The sequence below is a fragment of the Pundamilia nyererei genome, unplaced genomic scaffold, assembly GCF_000239375.1.
Source record: "Pundamilia nyererei isolate P.nyererei 1_Seehausen unplaced genomic scaffold, PunNye1.0 scaffold00020, whole genome shotgun sequence".
Classification (NCBI taxonomy): domain Eukaryota; kingdom Metazoa; phylum Chordata; class Actinopteri; order Cichliformes; family Cichlidae; genus Pundamilia; species Pundamilia nyererei.
In genome coordinates, this window is record NW_005187421.1 from 2,277,322 (window position 1) to 2,288,418 (window position 11,097).

Genomic DNA, 11,097 nt, shown 5'->3' on the forward strand with positions numbered 1-11,097 from the left:
CGTTAAGGCGTCTGGGAAGGGATCTCAAAACTGGATTATAGATGGCAGAGAGTTGGTGTCGTAAACCACCGCCTCTGTTTAAAGATGGTCGCTCACAGTGGACATAGATGGCATCTTTCACTCCTCTTTCAAACCATCTGTCCTCTCCGTCCAAAATGTGAACATTGGCATACTCAAAAGAGTGTCCTTTATCCTTAAGATGCAGACGAACTGCTGAGTCTTGTCCTGTGGAGGTGGCTCTTCTGTGTTGTGCCATGCGCTTGTGAAGTGGCTGTTTGGTCTCTCCAATGTAGAGGTCTGGGCATTCCTCACTGCACTGTACAGCATACACCACGTTGTTAAGTTTGTGTTTAGGAGTTTTGTCTTTCGGGTGAACCAGTTTTTGTCTGAGTGTGTTGCTGGGTCTGAAATGCACCGGGATGTCATGCTTGGAGAAAACTCTCCTGAGTTTTTCTGACACACCGGCTACATAGGGGATGACAATGTTGTTGAGTCTGTCCTTCTTATCCTCCCTCGCTGGTGTCTGATCTTCTTTTCTGTGCATCTTTGCTGACTTTATGAACGCCCAATTAGGATAACCGCATGTTTTGAGTGCTTCCTTTACATGGGTGTGTTCCTTCTTTTTCCCTTCAGGCTTAGAGGGAACATGTTCTGCCCGGTGGTGTAGGGTCCTAATTACTCCAAGTTTGTGTTCCAGAGGGTGATGGGAGTCAAAGAGGAAGTACTGGTCCGTGTGTGTGGGCTTCCGGTAAACCTCGATGTTGTGGTTGCCATTCTCTTCAATGTGCACAGCGCAGTCCAGGAAAGGCAAGCTCCTTTGACTACGATGACCTGGATGACTGAGAACCTTCACAGACATAACCTTTTGTTAGTTTGTTAGTTTTGAAGAGAAAGTTACATGCTCTCAAGAATTTCTGCCCGAGGGGGTACGCACAAGTTTTTGAGTGCATTGTCCTCCTCACCTTACTTGCAGCAAGCTGTAATGGGCTCATTACGGCAACCTAACAAAGAGACCCACTGCTTCTTGAGTGAAGGCTGTGAAGTGCATTTTTCATCAGTTGTCGCAAGGGGTGACAATCAAATTCCACACTGAAAAACTAACTTAACTAAGCAACACAAATTTGAGGTTTGGGCTTTAAATGTTGCTTTTTCTAACGTTTATATAAAGAAAAATGTTGTACAGTAGGGGTCAAAGTCTTAACAAGAAGGGCACCTCAGTGTCAACTAATTTATTTGTGTAATATACTGGGATGTTTATAATTTGGAGCTATTTGCATAAGAGGTATTTTGTTATGTTTTATAATATTGTAATATAGATTGTAGTAATTACTTTAGTTTATTTAGTTACTGTTCTTACTGTCTTGGAGCAACTGTGACCACATAATTTCCTCTGGGATTAACAAAGTATTCTGATTCAGAAACTCTAGTAGGTCTAGTGATGATACCTATAGTTTGTATTTGTTTAGACTTTTTATCATAAAAAATATTGGCTCCGCAGCTTATATTTACATTTGTAATCACATGAATATTTCGAACCCTGGAATCTACAGGTTTGTACAAAACTTCATATCCCATATTATACCATCTCACAACATCCCCAAAAAGTTTCTTGTTTTATCGAGAAAGTTTTCTTAGTCTTCAAATGCCCCCACAAACGTTCCATGGGGATGAAGGTGGGTGGCTTATAGAGCAAAATCAGTGACAGTTGATGTTTTTTCTTTCGTAGCTCTCGGAAAGCTTGTATTGTGGTCATTATTCTGCTGCTGTATAAATTCTTTTCTAAAAACAGGAAAACCAAAAGATGTCTCTGATAAATGAAGTGTTGCTGTTGCAAATAGAACACTTTTTCCAATCAGAGAAATGCTGGTGAATGTTAATATATCCCCCAACTGTTATAGGAACTAATACTAATGCACTTGTGCTGATTGGAGTCTTGCTTTTTCTTCTATAGCAAAATCTGTATGTGTTCATTTTTTTCCCCCAACTCTCAGTCTACTGAGCCTTATTATTGATCTTCTTATAGTCCGGTCACTCTAATTCCATTTGATCGTGCTTTGAATGTAAATAAGCAGTTTTACCAGTGCATGTAAAATGTCATAACCTCTTCAAAGGTTTTACTCTAATCATCATTTCACACAGAAAAAGCCCTTCTTTACTTTGGATAAAATCAATTTGACTTTGGACACCTCCATTAGTTGATACTGTGTTTCATTCTATTAAAATGTTGCTCACTGATACTTGCAGTGTGCTTAGTTGTGTTTTGCTGGAAATCTTGAGCAATGTCTGCAAGTTCATTTACTGTATTTGAAAAGGTTTCTCATGAATAGATCAAATCCACTTGTATTACATTTGAATGTTTTTTTAATGGAACAGATACTGTCATGGTCACTGTGCTTCTGCCTTGTTTGACCGCCATGTCATCAGCCAAAATAAAGGCTCGCTTTTCGTTTGAACTCCGTTTCGTGTCTTCGCCTGTGTCTGAGTCCTCCACACACTCTCCACTCAGTCTGCCACTGCGGATCGTGACAAGATACAACTGAAAGAAATGAACCTTTTTTTAACATGACTAACATGACCTATTTTTTTCAAATTAGACTGAGAGACCCAAGAATACTCTGCAATATTAAATATTTCCCCATTTTACATGTCAGAATTTAGATTGCATTTAAATGTTAATCCTCAAACTCCTTGAACATTTCTTGGTTTAGATAAGATGTTTAAAAGTTTTGAAATTCAAGTGTAAAACTCAGCTGTTTCATTTTTGTTCAGAATCTATAAATATGCAGCACTGTTGTATGCTCCATCACGCCTGTGACCCTAAACTGCGGTTAACAGGATGGATGGATGAATGGGTATCCCTTACATGTTCTTTAATAATACGCAACAGGGTTGCAGGGGAGTATGTGGGTCCCCGGGGCCTGTCGATTTCTTCAAAACTGGCTTCTAACTAGCTGTGATATCATAAATCATTCTCCCCTCAAGTAAAATTTAACTCGGAAGAACCTTCCTCTTTGAGTAGAAGAACATAAAATCAGCATTCTAGTTTAAAACACCGAACATACATTATTCTGTTTCTCTTTCATTAGTTTTGCCTTGAGTTCTCTAGTTAATGTGTCAGTTTTGTTTCCCTTGAACAGAACAGAGCTAGTTTTTTTTCCCTATTCAAAGTCTTAATGCTAAGTTAAAACGAGCCCAGCCGCTACTCCTTTTCCTCAAGAGTTTCAGCAAGAATGCTAATGGGTATACTTTTGCACCATTTCAAACTGATCATATCATTCATTTCCTTTTCATAACAGTTTAGACCGCATGAAAGACTGATGTTAGCCTATAGTATCCCTGGTTCCTCTTAATATGCATGGATTTCCGAGGTTGAGTGGCTGCTGTCAGCATGTTATCATTAATCTCCTTCTTACAGATTCAATCCTTTCATGTTGACCAATTTTTGAACTTGTCTTTTTTTTCAGAGCACTGCAGTGTTTATTTGCTGTTAAAATAAGTCCAACTGACATTGTGCTCACATTTCTTAATTAATCTAAAGTAATGAAACTAAATTTTCTGAAGCAAAGCAGCCCAAATACATCGTTATAGCTACAGTATATGTTCAGCCAAATACTCCAGAAATATCAGGATGTAATCTTATACCAAAATCTCATAAGTAATTTGTAAATCAGCTGCTTTTTCTTCGCAGGTGCAGATGGGTTGATGGGCATCTACCTCTTCATGATCGGTGCATATGACCTAAAGTTTCGAGGCGAGTACAACCGGCATGCCCAGGCGTGGATGGATAGCAGCCAGTGTCAGGTCATTGGCTCTTTGGCCATGCTGTCCACTGAAGTATCTGTCCTGCTCCTCACATATCTAACGCTGGAGAAATACATCTGCATAGTCTACCCTTTCCAGTACTTGACTCCTGGCTGGCGACGAACTGTCACCATCCTTCTTGGGATATGGGTGTTTGGTTTTATTATTGCCTTCCTCCCATTAGTTTGCAAGGGGCTGTTTCGCAACTTTTACGGGACCAATGGTGTCTGCTTTCCACTGCACTCTGAACAACCAGAGACTCTATGGGCTCACGTTTACTCCGTCGTTATTTTCCTGGGTGAGGATTTGTTCTTGAAACAGTGCTTTGAAGATTTTTGTTCATGTTTTCACTTGCTTTTTTTTTGTTTTTACTTCTTCTCCAAAGGTAACTGTAAAAGTACAGGTTCTGTATTTAGTATGTGTGTTTTATATGTGGGGGGTTTTGCATTTATTTATTTGCTCTGGATGCAAAGATTTATTATACATGTACATTCAAGTACTGCAAATTTAAACTTGTTTGTATGAAATCTTTCCATAGGTCTTAACCTGGTGGCATTCCTCATCATTGTCCTCTCCTATGCAAGTATGTTTTATAACATCCAGAGAACAGGCACTCAGACCACTAAATATAGCAACCACATCAAAAAAGAGGTGACCATTGCCAAAAGATTCTTCTCTATCGTCATTACTGACTCCCTCTGCTGGATCCCCATTTTCATCCTCAAGATCCTCTCGCTGCTGCAGGTGGAGATTCCCGGTACAGTAAAAGAATGACAAGCATTTAAACAAACACTTTGATGAAAAAGAGCATTTTGAGTAAAATGCTACCTAATTAGCCTCACAGTTTGCCTCTACAACATTTTTGGCCTCTTAGCTCAGCTGTGTCTGCTGCAACTCACTAAAAGAAGCAGATGATTTGATGAATGCAGGCAGGTCTTTATAAGGGTTCAGCAGAATGTAGCTGCTAGACTTTTAACTAATACCACATGGATACGATGATGGATGTGACTGATTACCTGTGTATAGATTTTATTATTTTTAATGACTTTTTTTTTTATATCCTACTGTTTTACTGATTTTTGCTTTAAGATTATTCATGACAGGCTTCATTTTATTATTCATTATTCATTTGATTTTTTTTTTAGTGACATCATCATTGACCAGGTCATTAGCAGTTTGTAATCACACGTCTTTGGCAAAAGAAAGTGATAATGTGTTGCTGATTTGTGTGTGATGAAGTATCTGGTTTTTTGGGGGGAGAAGTGGTTTAAGAATACATTTAAATGCAACGTGATGTGTTTTAGATGATTTTTGAAATTGATTACAGTGAATCAGAGCTGGCTACAGATACATTCTCTTGCAAAGCATCAGGTTGTAAAGTCCTGCCTTTTAAGGTCAAACGGAGCAAAGTGCTCCCAATATGGATTCATTCTGTGTTTTCTTAAAGTGTTTCCCATAAGTTTTACTACTGCATAAGAATACCATTATGCATTAGATTATGCATGATGACAATTTATTTTGGGGTTAAGGATACTATTTGTATATCATTTTTAATTTGTGATGTCAGTAGTTGTTAAATGTAACAATCTAGACAGACTAAGTAATTAACACTGTAATTGTATTTCTTTCTCTGTTCTCTGACAGGTACCATCAGCTCCTGGGTGGTCATATTTATTCTCCCCATCAACAGCGCACTTAACCCCATCCTTTACACACTAACAACACGGCCTTTCAAAGAGACTATTGTGCAGGTGTGGGCTAACTACAGACAGAGGAGGCCCCTCCTTAGCAGACACCCAGCTCATCATCCATCGCTCACTTGGCAGGAAATGTGGCCCCTGCAGGAAAACAGCCATAGTGTCAGCGTGGGGCAGGAATTTGAAGCAAATGGCACAAAGCCCAAGCTCACGCCTGTGGAAAATACTAATGAGGGGTACAATGACATTAAAGCATCAAGCAGAAAGCAGGAAACACAACATACAGTGCTGTCAGTATGTTCTAAGACTGAAACACCACCACATACACACATTCACACAGGCACACAAACAAATTAACTTATGTAACTGTCTAATGGTAGAGGTACATGTACATGTTTGTATTGTCAACAAAACCTCACCTCAGTAAACTCAATTTCATTTAAGTTCGTTCATCTCAGCAGTTCATATTTACCCTCAGTTTAGTCACTTGTTAGTGCCTACATTCTTTGCAGTTTAAAAGGATTAGTTCTGGTATTTTATTTTTTTTTTTTTTTGTCTTTTTCCCTCAAAATGTAACAGTGCATGTGTGCATGACCGGCAACGGTAACAGCCATCACAGCAGATAGGGGGACATACTTCATAAAATAATTTCTTAAATTAAGAAAACATGCTCCCTATGAATCCTGTTAAAGCCAGGCAAGTAAAATCTGGAGAACCGAATCTGTTATCAGTGACAAAAAGCTAATAATGATAATAACAATGGATTAATATGCAAACTGAATGATTCCCATCAATGACTTGACTGAAGCTCTATTCAATGGGTGAGACACATTGAATATTCCATAGGATTAAAAAGAGTATAAACATTTAGGATATTAATAGATAGGGCAATGAAGGGCCTCATAATTATGACCTAGTGGCAGAGGCTGGAAAAACAAGGGGGTGATTGGTACAGTTAGACAGAAATAAATCTTAGATAATAGTATTTGACTGATTCTTATATAGCACTTTTCTACTCTCCCAGAGTACTCAAAGCACTCTATACAACATGACACATTCAACCAATCTACAAGCACTTTCTCTAAACTGAGTGCTTTCTAACTACATTCACACTCCGACAGATGCATTGGAGAGCAACTTGGGCAATTGATACTTGGCATGCAGACTGGAGGAGCCAGGGATTGAACCACCAACCTTCCAATCAATAGGCGACCTGCTCTACCCACTGAGCTACCGCCACCCATTTGAATTTGACTTTATTTTTCTTATTTAATTTAATTAAATTATGTGACATATTCGTAACATCCCAAACAAGGGTAGTTGAGAGAATCAGGAAATGCACAGGATGACATTAAGGAAAAGAATGGGCTTGGGATTTCAGCCGCTCAGGGCCATTGAGATCCAATTGTTTGACTAGGATGGCTTTTTTTTAAATATGTAGGTGAGTATCTACTGAAACAGTGCGCATTTGGCAGAAAAAAAACTTTACTTACTATTTTACTTTCCTCACAGTTGCTCAGCAGTGATTTTTATTGTCAGGAACTCCACAAAAAAAGAGACTGTTAAGACAAAAAAACAGTATTGCACGACTATTAGAATAAAAGGCTTGCTATATCTCATTTCCATTGGTACACTAATTGACATTTATAAACAAATAACTGTCACCAGCTTACCTGTATACACTTATTTGTCATCTCTATGGCTACAACAGCTCTCTGCCATTCAAAAAAAAATATGCCCAGCTGGAAATTATTAAAACTTTTATTAAAAACTATTTACAAACTTTAGCTTCCAGAAATCTGGAAAGAACAGAGATATATTTTAACACATTAGTTATCCTGATCGTGTCCTTGGAGTAATAAAAGCTTATAGCACTTTTCTTTCCCTAAAGCAAATTATTTTTTTTATTGGGGGGGTGAAAAGATAAGGAACTATACATACAGTATAGTACAGTATATGTCTGTCACATTATGTCCACACTGCTTGATGCTGCTGCGCTTAGAATTGCAGTTGGTCACATTTATTACATTGCTTACTATCTGCCTCGTTCAAGATTTATCTTGGTTAAGACCCATTGGCATGCCACACATTTCTAAAGTGTAGCTAGGTCATTGTTATTATGTGTCTCGATACCTTTTCCCTTCAGGTCTAAGGTGCCAGTGACAACTAAGAAAGATACTGCATACTCCACAAGTTTTTTCAGAGTTGCATCCACCTTTGAGCCATCTCTTGTGATGAGAATCTGTTGGACTGCAAATAAATGAGATGAAAATAAACCTGCATCCTTGTTTTGCTCAGATGAAACAGGAGATGAGTATTCCAAGCATATTCACTGAGTGTTGCAGTCCTTTTGTTATTTTCTTGGCTCAAGTAGGCCACTCATGCAGCGATGAGTGGTTTGTGATGTAATGTGAATTTGATAGTCCCCATACATGTTACACGTATGGGGACTATCAAATTCATGTGTATGAATATATATCATACACGTAACGTGTATGATATATATAAAACTAGCTGGGTCCCCATGAGTCTGTCACACTCACACACTGTTCTTAGGTTTAGTCAGCTCCTCATTATTATGTGTCCCAGTGTCTTTTTCCCTGGGATGTGCCATCAAAATAAAGAGAAATCCCCAATTTCATTCTGTACATGCCCTCACTTATACCACAGTGATTGTGATTTTACACTTAGTCTCTGAGAGATTTGGTATTTGTTATTGTATGAACTGAAGAGTTGCCTATATTTTTATTCATTGGCTTTTGACACAGTTTGACCCTGGTTTTACTGCTTTAATTCGATCTAAGGTGCTGATTTTATTGTTTTAATTTAATTTATTTTAATGTGCTTTTCGTTTTTCATGTTAGGTGTACGACACTTTGTTTTCAGCTGGGAGTTGTCTGAAAGTGCTATATAAATAAATTGCTTGCTTGCTTGAAGCAAACCTTTCAGGTTTGCATTAACAAGTTAAGCTTGTAACAGTCAGAAAGCTGGAAATGAGATTGATCAGGTCAAAATAAGATGAAATAGAGACAAAAACAACTCACTAAACTTCTACTTTCTGATATAAAGAAGCACGTATCTGTGCTGCAGTTATGCCATTTTAAATCTACAAGCAAAATAAAACCCTGGACTGCTTGGTTTTGTTTGGGGTTATTTGTATTTATATCATTACAGTTACATCATGGGTTGGAGGCTGCCAATGTTTCTTGGTCAAGACTCCAGTTTATTGGTACATCACTCAGAGTGAGAAATGGGTTATGTACAGCCATTGATGTGTTCAGAGGACAATACTGGTGTCCACCCTAAACGTAAATAAACAGAAAAGGTTTCACTGACATCACAAACTGAATTCACATGTTCCAAAATAACTGCCCCCACTAAGTCCTGGACTTTTCAGGATGGCTGCCAGGATGGCACAACACTTGCTTCTAGAAGAAATATGCTGCTGATTAGGAATCTTAGCTCACAGTGGCTCAAGGTAGAGAAATGCGACAACAATAAGCTACTTATTGGAGTACTTGTTCAGTTTGTTTAGTTTTTTATGCTTCCTTGTACCCCTGGAAACCTTGTGGAGCATAACTGTATGTTGTTAACTATGGATAATTCCTTTAAGGCAAAGCAGAGCCTTCATGCTAATCCCATTGTAGAAAACGTGGCTGCAATCCCACCAAGGCTGCATCTGGAAGTATTTACAAGATAGCTCACAATGAACAGGAACAAATGGAGCTACAGACCTAAAATAATTATTTGCACTTTCCTTTAGACAAAAACTGCATATTTATTTAAACAGTGAATCATCTGCCTCCTATTACACTGTCCTCTGTCACACCAACCTCATCCTTCCTCATCCAGTACATCCATGAAACTCCTCTGTGGAGTGGACTTCCTCTTTTGTTCCTCCCTAGTAGCTTCATACTTCATACTGTTCAACATATTCACTATTTCTACTCTGCCTTGCCTCTCTATCTTGGTCTCCAAAACTCTTAGCTTGACCCGTCCCTTCAATGTACTCATTTCTAGCCCCGTCCATCTAAAATTAAAGACTCTACATCTTTACCTCTGAAACTCTAGCTCAACCTCTTATTTTTTGTTAGTACATCACAGCAGTTCCACAGGGAGGCTATAAGCCTGTGTGCTCCTAGGGTTTCATCAGAAATAGCATCAAGTGTAAAATCTTTTCTAAATCAATTGTGCAGATTGAGAAATGTTCTACTGCTGCTTGTTTCATGTGTGAAATCAAAATGACACGTGCTGTAAAGTAGCTGAAGGTGTCTGTCCCTCTTAAAAAGGTATTTTACAACAATAAAAATTCAAAATCAAAAGCAATAATCTCTATTGTCTCTAGCACATTCTGTGTTAACTCTTATGACTATTTCTGGAAGACATGATTTGCCAGGGAGACAGCCTAAGTGTGAGGTGTGGGAGCACAATTCTGTGAAGCTGTGATGTGGACACTGGCACTGAGGCTGAGAATACTAATATTGTGATTCTCCAGCACTACTGCCAAATTGCCTTTTTTTTTCTTAATCAAACATCGCACATCATATTGTTAGCAAGTTAGCATGTTGACATGATGCATTTAAGACAAAAAGCACCACTGTGCCTAAATAAAGCCTAACGTTAGGCGTTAACATTGCTGTGGTGTTGGCCTGTGAGCATGCATTTTCAAGTGTGCAACTTAAAACTTGCAATAGATCTGTGATTTGAACTTGTGCATATTTCCTGCTAAAGATGATTGCTCAAGGGCGGTCCAAGTGCAGCAACAAAAATTTTCTTTGCGTCTAGGAGCCATTATATACATCTCTAGATTGGCTGCTAATCATTTTCTTTCCTGTAGCTACGGCAGACTGGCATGCTTAAAGCTCTTCTTAAAATAACGGCACAGCTCCCCTTACGCAGAATTTAAAACTAGCTAGAGATATCTGCGCAAGTTTCCTTTAGTGTTGCAAATTGTAATCAAGTATTTTTGTTGACTGACAATAATGCATTCTGAAAATGTCAATTCCAGTCATTTCAAAGCATTCTATTTAATAAATAATACAATTTGCTATTGTTTATTCATTGTCTACAAGAAGCTTTATTGTTTCATGGGTAATGTATGAATGTTTGTGTGTTTAGTTATAGCTATTACATGTTTACTGTAGCCAGTGGTTTCCTGCAAAATTTACTGAGTATATTGTGGCAGCTGACTGTAATGCAAATGCTGTAATAACATTGTCATATAGTTTTATAAATACGTGTTTGATACATTTCTTACTGTAAAATTTGCCATTTTGTTGATAATAATGTACCACCCAAAACTTTGGTATCACGATGACCACAAGTTGCATTCATTCTTTTGTCAATTGCAAATGCCAGGTTCAGTGCTCTTTAGGGGAAATGTTCATGTTTCGTATTGTATTGTAATAAAAATGTCCTCCAGTTTTCAAGAGTGATACGTTATAGTTCATTTTGTGTTTTGCTGTTTGTTTGGGGGGTTTTGTTTTGTCCTTGTGTGTTTTCTCTGTCACATAAAATAATTTTGGGAAAATATTGAATGTAATATACTGTATTATATAGTTTCTTTGCAGTATGTTCAACAAAGAATGTATTTAATTTG

The 11,097-nt window shown here is 38.1% G+C and overlaps 1 protein-coding gene across 1 annotated transcript in view; it reads left to right on the plus strand.

Moving 5' to 3' along the window:
• The window catches only part of rxfp1 (relaxin family peptide receptor 1), a 72,465-nt gene extending 66,610 nt beyond the window's left edge, over positions 1–5,855 (plus strand). Inside the window, exons 16-18 of the mRNA XM_005726593.1 lie at positions 3,689–4,099; positions 4,340–4,558; positions 5,446–5,855. Coding sequence (XP_005726650.1) covers positions 3,689–4,099; positions 4,340–4,558; positions 5,446–5,855 — 1,040 coding nt within the window. The remainder of the gene's footprint in view (positions 1–3,688; positions 4,100–4,339; positions 4,559–5,445) is intronic.
• Positions 5,856–11,097: the final 5,242 nt, after the last annotated feature.